This window comes from Culex pipiens, chromosome 2 (genome assembly GCF_016801865.2).
Source record: "Culex pipiens pallens isolate TS chromosome 2, TS_CPP_V2, whole genome shotgun sequence".
Lineage (NCBI taxonomy): Eukaryota > Metazoa > Arthropoda > Insecta > Diptera > Culicidae > Culex > Culex pipiens.
In genome coordinates this window covers 80,086,147-80,107,835 of record NC_068938.1, presented here as the reverse complement: position 1 = coordinate 80,107,835, position 21,689 = coordinate 80,086,147, and the positions used below count along the sequence as shown (strand labels likewise).

At 35.1% G+C, this 21,689-nt stretch overlaps 1 protein-coding gene across 1 annotated transcript; it reads right to left on the bottom strand.

The window, feature by feature from the left end:
* Positions 1 to 6,981: 6,981 nt before the first annotated feature.
* On the bottom strand, positions 6,982 to 12,613 carry LOC120418305 (neuronal acetylcholine receptor subunit alpha-4-like). The gene is made up of 6 exons (XM_039580634.2): positions 12,350 to 12,613; positions 12,092 to 12,264; positions 11,815 to 11,862; positions 8,191 to 8,306; positions 7,765 to 8,129; positions 6,982 to 7,705 (listed from the first exon to the last, which is right to left on the bottom strand). The coding sequence occupies exons 1-6, from the start codon at positions 12,453 to 12,455 to the stop codon at positions 7,110 to 7,112; spliced, it is 1,404 nt and encodes a 467-aa protein (XP_039436568.1). The 5' UTR covers positions 12,456 to 12,613; the 3' UTR covers positions 6,982 to 7,109.
* Positions 12,614 to 21,689: the final 9,076 nt, after the last annotated feature.

The following is a 21,689-nucleotide window of genomic DNA, read 5'->3' as shown; positions in this document are numbered from 1 at the left end:
GCCAAACACCCAAGGCCACGACGCGACACAATTTTCAATGAATTCCAGAAACTTCTTCTAGCACTTTCTCGCGGATTCTCGCGCGTCGACTCTCCGGCCGATCTCCCCCACGAACACCACACGACTCTCGATAAAGTGGTCGGTTTCGATGAGAAAAAGTGGAAAACGTGGTCTAAAAATAGCGACGCCATCCCCCTATGATTACTTGTGCTAAGCTGTATCCATACATGTCTGGGATATCGGAATGTAACAAAATAATCTTGTTTATCATGACTCTGAAATGTTATTACATCCTTATTCTGTAGAGCAGTTCTCTGCGAAATCGATCTTTTTTTATAAATTTTAATTTTTGTATTTTCTAATCCGGCTGAAACTTTTTTGGTGCCTTCGATATGCCCAAACAATCAATTTTTCATCATTAGTTTGTCCATATAATTTTCCATAAAAATTTGGCAGCTGTCCATTAGGGTGGTCCAAATCCGGACTTTTTTGGGGCTACCCCCTGAAATCAAAGATTGACCCATCTCTAGGCTAAATTCCAAATTTGAGCTCATTCTAACCCCGGGAACCCCTCCCTCCAATCGCTTAAAGTTTGTATGGGAAAAATCGTCAAAATGTATGGAGAAAAGCAACTGTTTTACTTTTTAACCTGTGGAAGGCGCCATAGTTATCCGATTCTTACCATTTCTCAAATGTAGAACCTTCATTAAATTTAGAACAACTTTCCCGAAGACACCATATTTTTAGGATTTTTTCCCGCGAAGTTATTAGCTCCCAAAACTGACCCTTTTTGCGCGGCCAGCTGTAAGGGGCTACCTAACAACGATGTTTATTTCCAATTCGTACACGCACGTGCTCTCTCTCAGGTTCAAACTCTCTCACGAGCTTGCTCGCCTGCCTGCCTGCCTGTTTACCTACAAGCGCGCGCTGATTCTCTGCTTGGACTTTTGTCGTCGTTGTCGTTTTCGTTTGTTATCCGCTGCGCTGCGTTCTTGACATGTTTATTATAATTTTCAACTAAAATACTAGGTTTGTTTTGTTGAGATTTAAAATGTAATGTAATATGTGATCAACAGTAGATATCATATTATAAGACCGTGTGAGAGAGAATACCAATTTGATGAATTAGTTCATCCATGAATCGTCATCTGTTCTGATCCAAACCTAATTGCAAACGTTTTGGATTTTAATTTATCTGCTTTTGTTACAAGAAATACCATGCAGTTTTCTTAGATAAAAAAGGAAGACATTTTCTTTGGATTTTTTTTTAAACTGAATCCAAATGAGTATCTCAAAGGAAGGCCGCAACTGCAAAATCTGAAGGTAGTTAACGATTGTGCAGAAAGAGATGTTTCCTGAATCGAAAAATTTACAGGTAAACTGACAAAAAATGATAAACAGTTGCAATATTTGTTGCAGGTGGTCTAGGAACACAGAAACAAATTTCCATAAAGAACAAAAAAATAATTTTAGAGAGTATGAATGAAAATTTGCAGCAATAATTGTAAAATTGCCTTGATTTGTTCTGATTTGTACTAAAGTATATTTTGTTAAAACAAACTACCTAAAGGAACAACATTTGTTTTACCTGAAGTTTTTTTTTTAAATAATTGAATCATTATCATGTTTCTTTAGCATATACGAAAAACTGCGTATAATGCTTGGAAAAACAAACAAACCCTGTTCTCATGACATTTGCTGTAACTTTTTAAGTGAGCCTAAGCTGTCTTTTATTCAAACTATTTTTTTCAGCGCAGTTTTTTTTTATTTTTGACATAATTTAAGAATTTATATGCTAAGTATATCTCAAAACAATTCTGCTATTTTAGTTGAAAATTATAATAAACATGCCAGAAACGCAGCGCAGCGGATAGCAAACGAAAACGACGACGACGACAAATGTCCAAGCAGAGAAACAGCGCGCGCTCTTGTAGGTAAACAGGCAGTAGCCTGTCCCATTTTGAGGTCATGTCGAGGAATTTCAGGTGCTCACTTCTTAAAAGATAGATTATGATGTTAGGAACAATGTTTTCTTAGACAAGAAAAAATAATAAAATACTTTCTCGCACCCCCTAGTCGATTTACTGAAAAAAGTCACTTTTTTGAACAAATTTTCTAAAATCGCTTGGAATCAATACAAAAACTGATTCGATCTGGTGAGTATTATCTTCAAACGATAGGTTTTTGTCCATAGATTAAGATGCACTATCAATATTGGACCAAAACCTAAGTTTTTGGACTCTTCCAGGCGGATTTATGTCGAAAAAATCGCATTTTTTCGAAACTTTTTTCAGAAATGCTCATTTAATTTAGGGTAGCCTATTTTTCCCAGTAAAACCAATACATGCAGCTTGTAGGAAATTTCATGGCGAACATTTTTCCCTCTGAGAAAATGCAATTTCGACATTCCAGAGCCGAGATATTTGAGTTTTAGTGAGAAAAAAAGTGCCAATTTTCAAAATTTCTCAGAATTCAGAAGCAAGGCCTACTAATTACACGATGTTGCAAGCATGTGTCGCAAAGGTCATGTATGCTTTCTTATAGTAATTTTGGCCGCTGAATCCGAATCTGAAATCAAATTTCGTGTAAACAGTGATGTTTTTTAGCTACACCCTTTTGGAATGTTATTTGCGTAATTGAATCGCTGCAATTCAAATAGCTTGCAAGTTCGGTCTTACTTTTCTCGGTTTTCGTTAAACTTTGATTGATATTTTACTCACAGATCTGTTTAATGTTTTTTACGTTTGGATTATCTCAAGCAATTCGAAAAATCGCATATTGTTATTTGGTGGGGGTTTAGGGATTTTCCAAAAAACCACATGGACACTTTTTTTTAAATCGCAGACCCCCTCCCCCCCAATTTTCATACAAAACAAATCATTTTGATATGGAGCGTGGATAATCGCTGAACTCCTCCCCCCCCCCTATCAAAGTGTCCACATGGTTTATGAGTGGTCCCTTTCTAGAAATAAGGATTGATTAATAAATAGAGAAAACTAAAAATTCTGAACCATTTTGGATGGTTGTTACATATATTTTTTTTTATGAAAAATGTGAAATGTTCGAAAATGTCTTCTAGAACTTATTTTAATGCAATTTTCCAAACAAATTTATCCAAATTATTTTTTTTATTTTTTTATAAATCCATATTAGCTTAAGCCCCCGCCAAATAAAAATATGCGATTTCCGAATTGCTAAACACATTGTTAAAACATAATCAGAACGTAAAAAACATTACACATAAAGAGTTCTGTGAGTAAAATAACAATCAAAGTGGAACGAAAACCGAAAAAAGTATGACCGAACTTGCAAGCTATTTGAATTGCAGCGATTTAATCACGCAAATAACATTCCAAAAGGGTGTAGCTAAAAACATCACTATTTACACGAAATTTTATTTCAGATTCGGATTCAGCGGCCAAAATTACTATAAGAAAGCATACCCTGACCATTGAGACATATGCTTGCTATATCGTGTAATTAGTAGGCCTTGCTTCTGAATTCTGAGAAATTTTGAAAATTGGCACTTTTTTTCTCACTAAAACTCAAATATCTCGGCTCTGGAGTGTCGAAATTGCATTTTCTCAGAGGGAAAAATGTTCGCCATGAAATTTCCTACAAGCTGCATGTATTGGTTTTACTGGGAAAAATAGGCTACCCTAAATTAAATGAGCATTTCTGAAAAAAGTTTCGAAAAAATGCGATTTTTTCGACATAAATCCGCCTGGGAGAGTCCAAAAACTTAGGTTTTGGTCCAATATTGATAGTGCATCTTAATCTATGGACAAAAACCTATCGTTTGAAGATAATACTCACCAGATCGAATCAGTTTTTGTATTGATTCCAAGCGATTTTAGAAAATTTGTTCAAAAAAGTGACTTTTTTCAGTAAATCGACTAGGGGGTGCGAGAAAGTATTTTATTATTTTTTCTTGTCTAAGAAAACATTGTTCCTAACATCATAATCTATCATTTAAGAAGTGAGCACCTGAAATTCCTCGACATGACCTCAAAATGGGACAGGCTAACAGGCAGGCAGGCAGGCGAGCAAGCTCGTGAGAGAGTTTGAACCTGAGAGAAAGCACGTGGCTGTACGAATTGGAAATAAACATCGTTGTTAGGTTGCCCCTTACAGCTGGCCGCGCAAAAAAGGTCAGTTTTGGGCGCTAATAACTTCGCGGGAAAAAATCCTAAAAATATGGTGTCTTCGGGAAAGTTGTTCTAAATTTAATGAAGGTTCTGGTAACAATCGGATAATTATGGCGCCTTCCACAGGTAAAAAAGTAAAACAGTTGCTTTTCTCCATACATTTTGACGATTTTTCCCATACAAACTTTAAGCGATTGGAGGGAGGGGTTCCCGTGGTCAGAATGAGCTCAAATTTGGAATTTAGCCTAGTGATGGGTCAATCTTTGATTTCTGGGGGTAGCCCCAAAAAAGTCCGGATTTGGACCACCCTACTGTCCATACAAAAATGATAAATGGGAATTCAAAAATCTGTATCTTTTGAAGGAATTTTTTGATCGATTTGGTGTCTTCGGTAAAGTTGTAGGTATGAATAAGGACTACACAGAAGAAAAAAAATGATACACGGTAAAAAAAATGGTGAATTTTAATTTAACTTTTTATCACTAAAACTTGATTTGCAAAAAAAACACTGTTTTTTTTATATGTTTTGAGGATATCAAATGCCAACTTTTCAGGAATTTGCAGGGTGTGCAAAATTTTTTTGACCGAGATATGAATTTTTGAATCAGTATTAATTTTTCCAAAACGTCGAAATATTGGTCGCAAAAAATTTCAACTTCATTTTTCGATGTAAAATTGAATTAGCAAACAAAAAGTACTTTAGTAAAAATTTGGTAAAGTGCACCGTTTTCAACTTATTGCCACTTTTAGGTAACTTTTTTGAAAATAGTTGCAGTTACTCATTTTTTTTAAATTAGTGCCCACGCTTGCCCACTTTAGAAACAATATTTTGGAAAATACGACCCTTCGTTGCTGAGATATTGCCATGCAAAGGTTTAAAAACAGGAAAATTGATATTTTCCAAGTAGACCGTCCAATTTCCCGTCCCGGAAAAAAAAATTCCGGGAATTCCCGGGATTTCCCGAAAAAATAAATTTCCGGTACAAATTTCCCATGAATTCCCGAAATTTAAGCCAATGTATACATTTTCTTAACTTTTTGGTATTGTTTTTTAATTTACAAAAAAAAATGAAAGAACTCAATTTTACTTTACTAAATTCAATTTACTGTTCTTATTAAACTTATCAGTTCGTCATAAAACTACATGTCAAGGTTTATTTCAGATGATATTAATTTCTAAAGCATTCACTGGGAATAGATCGTATTTATTTGCGGTGCAACACAAATTTATCTTTTTAAACGAAAAATGTTGTTATATCTATCATTTGAAAAAAGGTACCTCTTTCCGCCAAGATCAAAATTAAGTTCAAAAAACATGTTTTTTTTTCTCTCCAACTGACAAATTTATAAGCAATTTTATGGTATTAATATATCACTTCTTATACAATTTTTTATATTTTGAACGAATTGAAAGACAGTATTTTAAATTTAGAAAATTATATATTTTCCTGAAGCTGTATGTTTTTTTACAAGCAGTCAAGGCACTCATTGATCCTCACACTTCTTTGACCTATTAAGTTGCTATTCTATAAAATTTTGTTGCCAAATATCAATCAGAACCAGGATTTTCTTTCTTTTGAAATTTTTTATTTTTCCCGTGTTCAGGAGGTCATTTTTAACAACTTTTGTTCTACGAAAAACTTTACTTCTCTTGTTTTATGTTCTTGTTCCATTTTTAGTATTTTAATTTGCATTTATCTTGTTTAATTTATGTTTGTTTTTGGTTGTATTTGGCCTATTCTACCACCTCTGGTCATTACATTTTGCCTATATAATTTTTTCATGTTTTTACAGTCACTTTTTTTTGCTTGTTTTTCACATTTTCTGCTATAAAATGGCACCATTATCATTTAAATTGTTTAAAAATTCGTAGAGGCATAGTCTGGAACACTAGTAAGAAGTAAGAAACACAGCCAAAGTTGACAAAAAAAATCAAAAACATTGGCAAAGTCACATAAAATAAGTCACACTTCCAACCATATATATTTTTTAAATTTTAAGAGTTCTTCTTTCCATTGCTTTTTAAAGATCAAACATTGGTTGAAAAATTGTTTTTTGGTGAATTTTTAGATCGAAGCCTGTCTAGAGGCGGGGTTGGGTTGTAGAGGGTTAATTGTTCAAATTTTTTTTTTTCCAGATATTGACGAATATTGATGAAACTTGCCTTAAATGTGTTGCATAAAACATACGCAAAATTCTGAAATATATCGAAGCCATTATCGATTTCTTTGAATGGCATTTGAAGCTTGAATAAAATTTAGATCAAACTTGGAATATCATAAATATCTAAGGATGATCGTTAGTTGCAAGTTTCGTGAACCGGTGAAGGTCAAGATCAGATGTGTACACAGTTGACGTGGACAACCTGGATGGACTTAGGGGTACACAACAACCAAGGAAGTTTTTGCCTTCTTATTCCAGAATTGTTGAACTTACGGACTCAATCCTGAAATAATTTGATTATAAAAAATTGAACATTTTTGTTGTTTATCTTTATGGAAATAGTAGCTTAGGGGATGAATAAAAAAATATAACGATAGTTCCCGTTGTTTTGTATTTAACAAAAAACTGGGTGCAAAAGCTCTGGTTGATGTGCACCGTTAAGAGATATCACACATCATATTGAAAGGGATTTTCTTCAAAGCAAATTAAAAGACAAAGATCTTTTCGATATATCAACCACTCTACTCGAAACGGTATCGACCTACACACTAATTAGCACCGAACACATTGAATTATTGGCATGGGAAACGATCTTCGCTTGATTACGGGGTAGACGAGGGGGGCACACTTGCTCCAATTGCTTATATAGACTGATGGTGACAACATACTGCATCTTCCGCTTTTTTTTGCCTTCTCTAAACTCGCCTCCTCGACTGGAAATGAGGGAATTTCTTACTTTATTGGCTTTATTATCTCATTCAATTGAGCTGAGCGTTTCTATTCCGAGCTAGGCCTTTTCTACGCCAGGAACAACACCAGCAACATGACCACGTAGACAATTGCGATGCCGCAGAACGCGATCCGGTCAAACGGTTGCATAAAAACGGCCCACTGAAGTTTGGCCGGATCCGTTTCTTCCCCCACGTCGTCTTCTTCGTCGTCGTCGGAGATTTCGTTGTTTTCGATGGTATCTTGCGGGTCAGACTGGGTTACGCTGGCTGCTACGTGGTTCGTCATTCCGGTTTCAACCGGTTCCGTGGTGGGCTTAACCAGTGGGTTGTCCCAGCTGATGTAACTTAGTTTGACGAATGGTTTGACGGCGGCGTTCTTGGTAATTGTCCGGTGGATCAGCTGCAGAATACGTGGAGCACTGATACTTTCCTTTTTAGCCATCTTGGAAGAGTAGGCAAGCTGACCGGCCAGGCCCGCCGTGATCAACAGTGATCCCAGCATTAGGTTGGCCATACCCAGCGCAGGTTCCATTTTGGTGTTGGTGTACCAAAACAAGATGGCCGTGTAGACTACGTGTAGTGCCAACGAAGTGACGGTCATCACACCCCGAACAGAAGTATCGACTCGAAACCAGGTGATCAACAGGTTGAGCGCGATCAGTACTACAAAAAAAAACAAACAAAATTAACCTTACAACCTACCCCCAAATCCAAAACCCTACCAATGATAAACACCAAAAACACCACCAAATGTGGCCCAATCATGCGCTCCACCACAATGTCCATCCGAAACTCCGGATTCACCGTATTGTTCACAATCGCCATCTGGAACGAGATGATCTTGTACGGCATCACGCCGGCCACCGAGTACGACAGTCGCCGCTGGAAGTGAAACAGCGACAGCTGGTTGATGTCGTACTCGGGCGTAAAGATCCGCAACGGACAGCCCTTGGTTTCGAACGCCCAGTGGCCGGAATCGTCCAAACAGTCGATCTCGAACGTGCACACCATCGAGTAGATCACCTCGCCGTCCGAGCTCAGGTGGCACTTGGTTTGATAGCAGCTGCCCAGGCCCTGGACGCGGGATCTGAAAGGGTGGTCGGTAAATTTAAAAGCGGCAAATTTAAAACTAATTTTGAGATGCAAACTTGAACAATGATTTGGCAGATAACTTTGGAGTCCAAATGTCCTCATCGGAAACGGTCAGCGTGTGGATCTTGTCGTGCTCTTTCTTGTTCCAGTGAAGGTAGGCATCGTACCATTGCTAAAAGATAATATAAATAATAGTTTTTACCTTATACTTGAAAACAAGAAAATTTAATAAATGATTATCGAAATTGAAGTTAAAATAAAATAAAACATTCTACTCAAATTTTTAAACAGCTTAACAAAGTTTAAGGGGTTACATACATGTAAATCGGCAAAAATGTCAGAGGTAGATATGAGCAGACATTCAAACTTTTATTAAATCTGTTTTCAGGGTATTAAAATATACATTTTCATCTATTAATAAAACAAATTGAGAACATTTGGTTGTATCATTGCCGAGATATAGCTATTGAGCAATTCTAGCTCAAATCAGGAATTTTTCTGGTACTTTTGTACCCGACCCTCTCCGATTTCAATCAAACTTTTTAGACATGTTTGCCTAGGATTTTATAAGCCATTTTTGTGTATATGGAGCCAGTTGCACTCGAGAAGGGCGTAAGGGTTTTAAATATTTTTTTATTTTGTAATTTAAATATTGCTGTATCTCTAAGCCGTTACATCGTTAGACGGGGTTTTTGAAAAAAATACACTGAAAGAAAAATACACGCCAATTCTATGAGATTTTTCAATTTTTAAGTTTAAAAGTTAAATTTTAAGGTGATGTCACGATTTTTTTTCGTGTCTTTGTCTTTGACAGCTTTTTAATTTGACTCGTTCAAATATTTACGTAAGCTTATTTATTATCCAGATTTCTACCACACTGAAAAAAATATTCTATTTTCAGTTATGAGCAATGTAATTATGCTAATATCTGTAAACTTATGGGAAATTGGACGAGCTTTCCGGTAAAAATATTTACAAGACTGAAAAATCAAGTCTGTCATATAGAAATTGCCAAAAACTACTAAAAAACCTATTTTATCAACATTTTTATTTTTAAAACCGCTGTATCTTCACAAGGATTGGACATAAGACAATGGTCAATATGAAGACTTTTATGTAAAATTGTCTGAGGAATCGATTCCTGCCATCGGTTTTTGAAAATGTTGACGTTTAGACCACTTTTCAAAATAACGGTTTTAGTAAATTATTTTTGTATTTTTTTTAAGAAAGACATACCATCCTGCATTTTTCGTGAGTCTTTTTGTCACATTTTAGGCTATTTTCACAAAAATTTTGAGCGAAAAAAAATCGTGACATCACCTTAAAATTTAAATTTTGAACTGAAAAATTGAAAAATCTCGTAGAATTGGTGTGTATTTTTCCTCCAGTGTATTTTTTTCGAAAAGCTCGTCAAATTTCCTACAAGTTTGTCTTTGACCACTTTTTGATACGATGTAACGGCTTAGAGATACAGCAATATTTAAATTACAAAATACAAAAATATTTAAAACCCTTACGCCCTTCTCAAATGTCATTATCGAGTGCAACTGGCTCCATATACACAAAAATGGCTTATATAGGCCTAGGATAACATGTCTAAAAAATTTTAATTGAAATCGGAGAGGGTCGGGTACAAAAGTACCAGAAAAATTCCTGATTTGAGCTGGAATTGCTCGGTTCTGTTTAATGTTCGGAGTCTCAAAATAAGTCGCGGCTCATTTATTTACCCATGGTTTGTTTGCTCTTTTTTTTATGAACCATCTCTTCTGAGAGGCTCGCTCTTATTTGCCCTCCTCTACAGTCTAATAATATATTTTGTCAATATGGAAAAGATAGTTCAACGCCGGGAGCAGCTGTGGCTGAATGGTTACAGTGTTTGCTTTGTAAGCGAATGGTTCTGGGTTCGATTCCCATCTACTCCCATCGAGAAAGTTAAGGACATAGACATACTTGAAATGCTGAATATAAACGAAAAATCAAAGTCGCCGAAGGCGGGGTTCGAACCCCCGTCCTTTGGATTGGTAAGCAAAAATGCTAACCACTAGGCCATGGCGACTTGGTGAGCATAGACTGGAATTAGGAATACTGTTACAACCAACCCGCAACGCCTTTCGAGGTGTATCCTAGGGTTCTACCTCTCCTACTAACATTGAGTCCAAAACCTCCCTACAAACATCTATACCACTAAGGTGACGTAGGGGTCCTTGCGCACTTTAGATAGGTGTTTACTAACGATCCTTCATATCCCTGAGGATAGCTTGGACCCGGCCTGGACCCCCTTATGCCCTGGGCTGTATTACACACTCATCAAAAGATGAAGACATGGTATCTCCCGTGTTGGATTATTGTTCCGGATGAGGGTCTAACACAACCAGACCAAACAGAGGGATAAGCGTTGTGGAGCCTTCCGGTGGTGGGGCGTCCTCCAAATGCTAATGCTAATGCTAATGCTAATGGAAAAGATAGTTCAACGCCAAAATAAAGATTCCACATCCAAAATTTAAAATTTTCAGGCTTGTAAAAGAACCTTGCAGACAAAATAAAAGACTTTTTGCAATTCAGTTGTGAAACTACTTACTTTTCCTTTCATTCTTGAACGACGAAAGGCATTCGTCGTATTTATCCAAAAAATATTTCTTTGAAACTTGTTGCATAAACTACTATTTCTTTGTAAATCAGATCATGAAGCTACATCAAAATAAAACCAAATTTCAAAAGACACCCACACCAGACTCAATACTTAATTAACGGGACAAATACAGAACACCCAGAGAAGATGGGCTCGAATCGAACCCGGGACCCTTAGTACACATGAGGGATTGGCAGCCGAAGCCGCCAACCGCGAAATTTTACAAATACAAATTTTATTGAAAAAATTGAACAGAAAAATCCATAATATTTTTAAAAATATAAAAAAAACTTAAACTTTAGGCCACATATCGGAAAGAAAACACATTAAGGAAAAAAAATTGCATGAATTCTCAAATGTTTTTCAAATTTAACTTCAAAAGTCATTTAAATTTGAGCATTTTAATTTTACCAAAAATAATAAAAAAAATAATAAAAATAAAATCTTTTTGGCACAAGGTCCCTCGACGCCGTTTGATAAAATTTAATTAAATTGAATGTACGACTTTGCTAAAAAAAATATTCTATTTGCAACTTGTTTCATAAACTAGTACTTTTTGGGTTTTACATCAAGTTTGTTCATTAGCAATTGTGCAAACAAATTTGATTATTTGGTCCACAAGGGACATTCCGCTCGTTTTTTTTTTTTTTTAATTTCTTTAAGAAAATTGAAAATTGGTTTGGAAACTTCAACAAATTATTACATTTAAAGTATTTTAAATCATGAATTTCCAATGATTTTTTTCAGAGAAATATCCTATAAAACCGAAAAAAAAACATCCAGAAAAAGTTGCACTGACGAAATTGTTCGATTTTACCCGAAAAATGATCTGGAAAGGACAGTGAACATTTAAGAATTGTCAATTTTTTTATCTTGAATTTGTTTTACGAAACACACTCGTTTTATTTATTTGTTTATTATTTTAATTATGATTCCAAAATTAGAAACAGACAATACATGCTTCAAAAATAATTTGTGTGTACAACCCGACTCTTTTTCTACGTGCTCTTTCATTTTATTTTTTGCAAAAAGTATGATGTTATTAACTTACCATCGACAACTCCACTGTCACTTCTAGTTTCACGTTTGAATTTTTGATCTGAAAATTACAACAAAAATCTTGAGCTTAGTATTTCTTCGTTTAACACAATTTTCACAGGCCACTTATCGCTCATTGCACAAATTGTCACAAAATAATTATTCGATGTTTTTAAGTGTTGTTTGTTAAAAACTACAAGTTTCACATGCACAAACCCAATCTTCGAATAATTGTGTTTATAGATTTCCTTTGCCACACAAAATCTACCCTCGACGTCCCATTCCATTACCAGCTCCACGTTCATCACGTCCGCCCCGATGTACATCGCGACGCGGTCCTGAACGTTCTTCACCGGTCGCTGCCGCGGGCTGTATCCGGTTCCGCACAGCAGCGCACTCTTCAGGGCAATCTCCGTAGCATTTCCTTTGTTTCCGTTGTCACAGTCGAAGCGCGACGTCACACCTTAACGGAGGGAAAATCGAGGCACTATTTTTAGTATTTTCTTCTGCATTTAAACACAATTAATTATGAAGGGAGGTTTCCACACCTGAGACTGCTTCAGGACAGGAAGCCAACAGAAGAACAACGACAGCCGCCAAGGAAGTCAGCGGAATCCAGTTTGAAGACTGCCGATGTCGTTGGAACATCGTCATCCTGCAGCGTAGGATCACCTTAGATCCCACTCACTTGGCCCGAGGGGACGGCAAACAGAACCAGAACAGAACTGATTGTGAAGATTCCGACGACCGTGGAGTCCGCGCTACCGTTATCAGATGGGAATGTGATGAACCACTAAATTGATCATCGTGTCCAGCAGTAGCAGCAGCAATAGTCATGAATGGATGAGAGCGCGAAAAATTGCATCCTACACACCGCAGAGATCGCCATACAGAGACAATAGTTATAGTGCACTCCAGAGACAAGTGCATTTGATCATACGACGTCATCAAAATTTAATTTTCCTGCAAGCTAGGGTATTAGATAAAAGTATGGTTGAAACTATCAACCGACTCTTAAATTCTATTGGATTACAATAATAGAAGATGTGTGGAGTTAGTGAATTTCCACAATTTCACGGAACGAGTAAATTTTAGTCTCTCCGAGAAATTCGGTAATCCTTGTGTATCAGATACCGGAGATATATATTTTTTTAAATCTAAAATGTTGCAATACATAATTCAAAAACCATTTCAAAGATCGAAAATGACTTTACAAGGTTTGGTTATGGTGATTTTTTTCGAAAAATGCTTCAAGAAGGAGAAGCACCCGTGTAAACAAAACTTTCGTAAGGCTGAGGAAATTTCCTACAAGTTTCTTTTTTTTAATTTCACTTCGCATGGACCGTTGCAAATATTTTTTGAAGTTTATGTCCCTCGGCTCTTTCCAAAGTCAAGTGGAGAGGGGGGGGGCAAACAAAATAAAAAATACATAAAATTTAAATTACAAGCCTAGGTTTCAATATTTTGATGAAAAAAGTGTTTTGAAATACCTTTTACACGCGTCCAGTTGCTTCCAATCATTAGTTTTCAAAATACATCGATGACGGACATTTTTCTCGCGAAGGAAAATCTTTTCGTGCGACTGTACATTGGTATTTCATTAAAATTTAAAATATTTTCAAAGGAGTTCAAACATGCTGAATATCAAAAAAAAAAAGTTGATAGTGCATTTTAACTGGTTTTCAGTTGATTAAACTTCAATTTTCATTAATATTTTGACATTTTTTCGAAAAAAAAATTGTTTTGCCCCCTGATTATTCAGGCTTACTATAAAGGAGGGAGGGACGACAAAAACTTTGAAAAATATTTGCAACGGCCTAATTGAATCACGAAAAAAATGTATTAGTTTTCTTATTTTTTATTGTCGAGCTCAAGTATGACCTACTAGGAAAATCGAATCTGGACTGTAATGGAAGAAAATATTCCATCGAAAATAATCCCCGTATCCATAAATAGATTTTATTTGAATTATTATTTTTGGTATGAACTTTATGGGTAAATATTCGAAAATCGGTCTCTTTTGAAGGAATGTTCTGATCGATTTGGTGTGTTCGGCAAAGTTTTAGGTATTTCTGAGGACTGTTCAGAAAAGTCAATTTTATTTGAAAAAAAAACAATTTATAGGAATCTCTTTTTGTTATTTTTGAATATTTTTAGAGAACAACAACCCGCGACATTTTGCCGCCAAACTTCGAAAAAAAAACGCGTCCTTAAGAAAAAAATAAAATAAAATCTTACCCAAAACATGTTTTCGAGTACAGTTTTTAATATGAACGAAGCGCATCAACCAGAGCATTTTGCACCAAGATTTTCGTTACACACATTTAAGTATCTTCAAAACTACGGGAACCATCGATTTGATTTTTTATTCATCCCCTAATGTTCTATCTACAAAACAATTTACAAACAAAGTTAGACAATTTTAACCATCAGGTTGTTGCAGGTCCGCAAGTTTGGCTATTTTGGAATAAGAAAATGACAACTTCCTTGGTTGTTGTGCACCCTTAAATCGAACCTTGCAGTCGAAAAGTACATCATAGAAATTTTAATAAAATGCACCGTTTTCGTGATATGCTCTCTCAAAAAATAATTTAACTAAAAATTTGCAGTTTTGCAATTTTTTAACTACTGCCCATGAGTGACTTTTTATGAATTTTTTTTTTCGAATGTTCTTAAAATTTCGTCATTGAAGATTGGACCTCTAGTTGCTGAGATAAAGCGGATAAAAAAAGAACAAAAATTGAAGTTATCAAAGTCTGACCAAAGCAGCCCCCCATTTTCTAATGCCGATATCTTAGCAACTAATGGTCTAATTTTCAATGCAAAAATATAAATCAAACTTTCTGATCTCTTCTTTAAAAAAAAACAATATTTTAAACAAATTAAATCATTTCAAACATTTCAAAAGGGCGTAATATTAAATATTTGGCCTTTTAAAAAAATTTAAACTATTTTTTCTTGAAAACAGTGAACTTTATCAACATTTCTTAAAAGTTCTTTTAGATTTAAAATTTGATTTTACATAAAAAGCAAAAAAAAAATGTTGTTTTTCAAAAACATTTATTTTTCAAAAGATCATAAGTTGGAGGCAAGTTGCGAGTTTGTGTCCGCTAAACCATATCATTTTTTTTATTTGAAATACTGATTTTGAGAAATTATTTTATGTGGAAAAAAAGTTAATTTTAAAAACGGAAAAATCGTATACAATTTTTTTTGAATTGTCCTCATCAATATCTTTTCCAAAGACATCAAATTGATCAGAATTTGTTTTCAAGATTTTCGTACCATTTTGTATGTTGCTGCCAAAAATATATATATATATATATATATATATATATATATATATATATAAAACTTGTATAGGTGATCCAATGACCCAAAATGGCTTCTTTGGTCAAAGGGAAGGTCCCCAAAAAACTTGTGGTAAATAAAAAATACAAAAATAAAAATGCACAAAAATTGTTGATTTCCAAGAGAATTGCTCTAAAGTTGAAATAATAATAATGTTTGCTTGTAACTTTTGAAAAATGAGAGAAATTTCATGTTATTTTATATTTTAATTTGAATCCTTGCACAGCTTGATAGTAAATTCACTGAGTAATCCGAAGGAAAAAAAAGCTTATAAATAGTTTCGTATATCAAGTGCAATTTCTTTAAAAAAATGTCAATCTCTTACGAACAGTGGTTTGCGATTCTCTAAATATCACAGTGCGAATCGAGATGTTATACATCTGGAGATTCAGTTGAAAAATGTATCTATTCATAATCTTTCAACCAATATCTGATCAAGTACCTTAAAACCTAGCATCGCAAGACTCTTCTTCCACCGAGTGAGAGAGTGTCCGTGGCAATGTTCCGGGGGAGTCCGTTGCATACATCGGTATTACGCCGTGTGTTTGCGCTCATAAACAAGAGGAAATTACCTAGAACATGTTATAGCCCGAGACAGTTGTTGAGTGAGATAATCAAGCTGATATAGATTAGCGAATCTAGCATCGCTCGCTCACTGTTTGTGAGGGTGGAACAATTTTACCCCGTACGATGTGTGTTTTTGTTTGTTAGTACACCCTCTACAACTAGAAGAGTCATTGAGCATGGAGTTTGCCTTTCACCGTTGTTTATACAAAATGACTCGAGAATGTGTCCAATCCATTTGTCTATGTCGAAAGGTTGCATGCACGATTCGCAAGGGTCACGTGCAGAATGAGTTAAGTCACTTGACCAACTATTACCCAAGTAGCTCCGAGAATTGGACCAAAATTAAGGGTCTGTTTTTCCGAGTCAAGTTCGTCGTAATACATCTACCTTAAGTAGGTGGCTTGTCTGGACATTGAATGAGCTGAATTTTACATATTGAAAAAAAAAAGCGTCTGGGTGATACTTACAGTGTAATATCTCAAAACGTTCGATAGTGCGAGGCGTAAGAACCGCGGGGAAACCTGCAGGGACTTTCTTTGCATTAAGAGCTATCCAAGGTGTGGTAGACTGCGAGGAGCAGTAACCAGCTCGGAGCTCGAAATAAAGTAGACAAGTCGCCTTGATGTTCCAGCCGAAAAGACTCCTTTTTGTTTATTTGAACTCGGGTATTTATACTAGTCAAATTTGTTGCATCACATGTAATTTGAGTGGTGACACTTACGTGCTACAGTATAGACTTCTGGAGTTGGCTTGTACTGGGTTGAACCCCTTGCGCTGGCTCAGCAGGAGTCAGCGTCCCGGCCAATTGTCGATGAACCGAAATATGGTTCGAAAAAGGCTATACGCAAGCATCAGCAATTATGCTTGCGCCAAGTGGTTCTAACTGTGTGTGGGCTCTACAGCCAGGCAGGGTTTGTGTTTTGAAAGACAAAACCTGGTCTTGTTGTGCGAGGTCCGGGCATGGTAATAAAAATGGAAATTAAGTGTGAATGGGTATGTTGGGAATGCAGTGGTGTTCAGACTATTACACCTTCCCCCTTTAAAAGAATAGTTTTATGAAGTAAAATTATTCTTTGCCATTCTCCAGTAGCCATTTACAATTTATTTGATATATTTATGAATTTTTGTTGTTGTGTGTTTGTTTTGTTACATTGTGTTTTGTTACATTGTGTTTTGTTACATTGTGTATGTGTATGTGTAAGTGTATGTTGTTTTGTATCCGAATTTTTCACTTCCGCAGTCTATTGCTGGGAAAAATTTACCTGCATTGTTGATGCTAGGCTCGGTGGTTTATTTGATTATTCTATTTTTGTGCACTATTGTTTTCTTTTTTTGTTATAGGTTCTTCTAATTCGCAATTCGGATCTCTGATTTGTGTGATTCTAAATGGACCTTGATAAAATGAATCTAGTTTTCTCCTATTTTCATTTTTTAGATAAACCAGATCGCCTATTTGTATGTGGATAGGATTAATTATTTTGTTACAAATTTGAGTTTTTTCTTGTTTTTGCTGTTCTAATATTGACTTTGTTAAATTTTGGCTCTTTTGTAATCTAAATTTCAACTCATTGTGGTATGCTTCTAAATTGTAGACTGGATCTAGATTTCTTTGATTATTGCTATGTGGTAAGTTTGCTTTAACACCGAACACTAATTCATAAGGTGTGTACCCATGAATAGTATGTGGAGTTGTGTTGTAATTAAATTGATAATATTTCAACCAATCATCCCAATCCGATTGATGCTCGTTAACGAAACATCGTAGGTATTCGTTTAAACACCTATGATTTCTTTCAAGAGCACCAATGGTTTGTGGGTGATAGGCAGTTGCAAAAGTTTGTTTTATTTTCAATTGTTTGCAGATCTGACTTCGTTATTATATTCGGTACCTTGGTCGGTTTTGATTTCCAAAAATTTTCCATAAATTAAGATGAAGTTATCTACTATGGCTCTTGCTATAGTTTTAGCTTCTTTGTTTTGTATTGGTGCAAGAACTATATATTTAGTTAGTTCGCACTGAATTGTTATTGCATATCTGTTGCCGTTGTTGGTTTTTGGTAGGGGTCCTACTGTATCTATTGTAATAATTTCAAAAGGTTTACTCGGAGTTGTTGTTATTATTTGTGGTTCTTTAGTATGTTGTACAATTTTATTTCTTTTACACAGTTCGCAGGCCTGAACGAAAAGTGTAATAGAACGTTTCATTGCTTTCCACCGGTACAGGTCTCGGATCTGTAGGTACATTTTAGTTTGTCCTACGTGTCCTCCTGTCGGTGTATTGTGGAAATTTCGTAAGATTTCTTGAATTTCATTTTTGTTATCTACATACATTGGTGGTTTGTATATTAAAATTTGTAGACTTTGCAAAGTTTTATTAGCTACAATTTTAAATGTAGAAATTGTTACTTTTTTGAAAATTTCATCTTCCGTTGAAAGAGATATTCGATCGATTCTCATTTTCTTTAATTCTTTTTCAAGCCTTGAAAGAGTCATCTCTAAAGTTGGTCTTTCATTTTCTGGCTGAAATGGGATTTTCATCATTATTTTTTTGTTTTTATAGATCTGTAAAGTGTTATTGACAACACGTAAAGCGCATAATTTTCTCGTTTCATTAATGTTTTCAACTGTATAAGCCGCTTGATAGGTGATACTAGTATCAACCTGCGTGCTTTGCATGCTTTTCGTTTTCTGCATTGATCTCGTGTTTACTACGAGCATTTGCATATTTTGTAGTTGTTCACTTGTTATAACTATTCGTGAGAGCGCGTCCGCACCCACGTTTTCCTTACCAGCTATATATATTACATCGAAATTGAATTCTCCTAAATCCAAACGCATTTGTGTCAATTTGGATGTTGGGTCTTTCATTCCGTATAAATGTACAAGTGGTCTGTGATCAGTTCTGATTACAAACCTATTTCCGTAAAGATATGGTTTGAAGTAGTTAATTGCCCAGTGGATTGCTGTTAGTTCTTTGAGAATAACAGACTTATTTTTCTCACCAGGTGTAAAAGTTCTGCTAGCGTAGGCTATCGGTCGATCGCCTTCACTAGTGATTTGGGATAAAATTGCTCCACAACCGACGTTAGAAGCATCCGTTGTGAGAATAAAAGTTTTGGCAAAATCAGGGTATTGTAAAATTTTTGGTGACAGCAGTTTGTGTTTCAGTGTGTCGAAGGCGAGTTGACACTGAACAGACCAGTCAAATTTGCAATTCTTTTTACATAACTGGTTTAAAGGGTGAGCAATTGTTGAAAAATTTTCAACGAATTTTCTATAGTAGTTACAAAATGCGACGAATCTTCGAACTTCGTCAGCATTCTGCGGCACTGGATATTTAACCAGTGATTCATATTTAGAATCATCTGGGAGTATACCTTTATCTGTGACTTTGTGCCCCAGATAAGTTACTTCAGATTTAAAAAATTTACATTTTGAAGGATTAAGCTTCAAATTGTAATGTCGCAATCTTTCAAAAACAGTAGTTAAATTTTTAATGTGATGTCTCATTGAGCATCCTATGACAATAATATCGTCAATATAAATAAAAGCTACTTCAGGAGTGAGACCTGCCATTGCAATGGTCATCATCCTTTGAAAACTATTTGGGCTAATGTTCAAACCAAACGGTAATCTTAAAAATTGGAAGTGCCCAGTATCCGTGGAGAATGCAGTAAATTTTCTACATTCCTCCTCTAAAGGAATCTGGTGAAATCCAGATGTCAAGTCTAGGGTGCTAAAATATTTAGCTCTTCCTAGCTGGTCTAAAATCGTATCTATTCTCGGCAATGGAAATTTATCTGCCAATATTTTTTTATTTAACTGACGGAAATCGACGACCAGTCTCCATTTTTTAGAACCATCACTTGATTTTTTGGGCACCAATAAAATTGGTGAATTATAATTCGATACAGATGGTTCAATAATTTTGTCATTTATCATTTTTTTGACCTGTTCTTCAATTACAGTTTTTTGTGAATGTATAGTTTTATAATTAGGGATATATACTGGACTAGGGTCAGTGAGGTTAATTTTTTGTTCATAGAAATTATTTGTGGTTAGTTTTTCGTCGGGTAAGCAGAAAATATCCGAAAATTTTGTGATTAATTGTTTTAAAGGGTCGTGTGTGTAGTTTGGAATTTCATCAAAATTTATTTTTTCAATTATGTCTTCAACTCTGTTTTGGTTGTTTAGGATCAATAATTCAAAATTCCTTAATGGTTCAATTTTCGGTTTAAATTTCTTCAGTAAAATTGGTGAATTCGTTGTATTTATTAATTTCACACAACTTGTGTTAGGGGATATTATTGTGTTTCCGCAGAATAATCCTCGTTGGATTTCCTCATCGACACTAAGTTGTGGAATTCTTCTAATTATTTCGCACCTGGGCGGTACTACTATTGAGTTATTTAAATTATCCTCAATTGGTACCTCAACGGTGTTCTCTTGAAAATTAAATGTCAATAACCAATTTTCATAGTTAATTGAACATTTGTATTTAATAAAGAAATCGCGTCCTAGGAGTCCATCTGTTATTATGGGAAAATCGCTAGGGACGACTTGGAACATATGACTGACGATCAATCCATTATCAAATTTCAATTGAGTTTCAGTTTCGGCCAATGTACGTATTGATCCATCTGTAACTCCTGTTAAATTGTACTGCTTTGCGGTATTTACTTTTTGCTCGGGTTTCAATTTACCGGCTTTAAATATTGAAATATCAGCACCTGTGTCAATTATAAAACTGCATTTTGAGTTGGCCATGCCTGCAGTGATAAATACAAAATTCGCTGAGGCATTGTTTACGGAAAAAATGGATTTTGCGTCTAGTCTAAAAAATGTTGGTTTTCTCTGTTTGACCCGGTTTGGTTGTTATTAACGTTCTGAGTTTGAACGTTTTGTTGATTGTTGGGATCAGTATTTAGTTGAAAAATTTGGTGAGGGTTTCTGTTATTCCCATGACCATTACCTCTATTTGACTGATTATTGTTATTTCTATTATTATAATTATTGTTATTGTTATAATTATTGTTATTGTTATAATTATTGTTATTATTTCGATTGTTGTTTCTGTTATTGTTACGATTGCGATTATTATTGTTATGGTTACGATTATTATTGTTATAATTATTATTATAATTATTGTTATAATTGCCATGATAACGGTTGTTACCATTACGATTACGGTAATTATTACCGTTTGTGTTATTATTGTTACCATTATTGTTGCGGTAATTTTTATTTGATTTAGATTGTTGGAATAATAGTATTTCGGCAGGAGTATCAATTGATTCTTCCAATGCAATGTTAATTGCATCGGAAAGCTTCAATATTTTTCCAGCTCCGGCACTGGCTTTTATAATGGTTTTCGCTTCTTTATTTTTTAAACCATTCGCCAGTGCCTTTATGCCAGCTTTACTGGCATATTTATTTGCCGTATCACCGGGCATATCGTCATCACGATACGCTTGCTCGAGAGCAAACGTGTGTTTCTCGATTTCCCGAGTGAAGGTTTTTATATCGCCAGTTTGTTTAGTGGCGTTTAATGTTACTACACAGAAAAAAAAAATTCGGTAAATTTACATCATTTATGATGTACCAAAAGTGCACGTCATTAATGATGCGAATTTACAATACATTCATTGTAAATATACATTTCATCCGATGTAAATGTGCCTTGAGAAAATTTATCGAAATCGTGTAAATTTCCGATGAAAATAACGTAAATTTACCCAAAGCAAAATTTTTTTTGGCTCCACTGAATCCAAAATCCGATGTAAATTTCAAACGCTTTTGTGAATTATTGTTTAGAAAACAATACATTTGGTCTTGTTAAGAACAAAGCGTTTAAATGTTGTATCGGAATCTAGATTCGGTGGAGCTTGGTTTTTTTTGGATTATCGGAGATTTTAAGCTTTAGAATTTTAATTTTCATCTAAGTGTGTGTTCTTAATATCTTAATAATTT

Bases quoted from the DNA above. Each gene is read 5' to 3' on its own strand.
- LOC120418305 (XM_039580634.2), bottom strand. From the start codon at position 12,455: ATGACGATGTTCCAACGACATCGGCAGTCTTCAAACTGGATTCCGCTG. The intron at 8,307-11,814 runs GTAAGTTAATAA...ATTATCTTTTAG, and splicing joins TGACAGTGGAGTTGTCGATG to CAATGGTACGATGCCTACCT. The intron at 7,706-7,764 runs GTAGGGTTTTGG...TTTTTTTTGTAG, and splicing joins GTTTTTGGTGTTTATCATTG to TACTGATCGCGCTCAACCTG.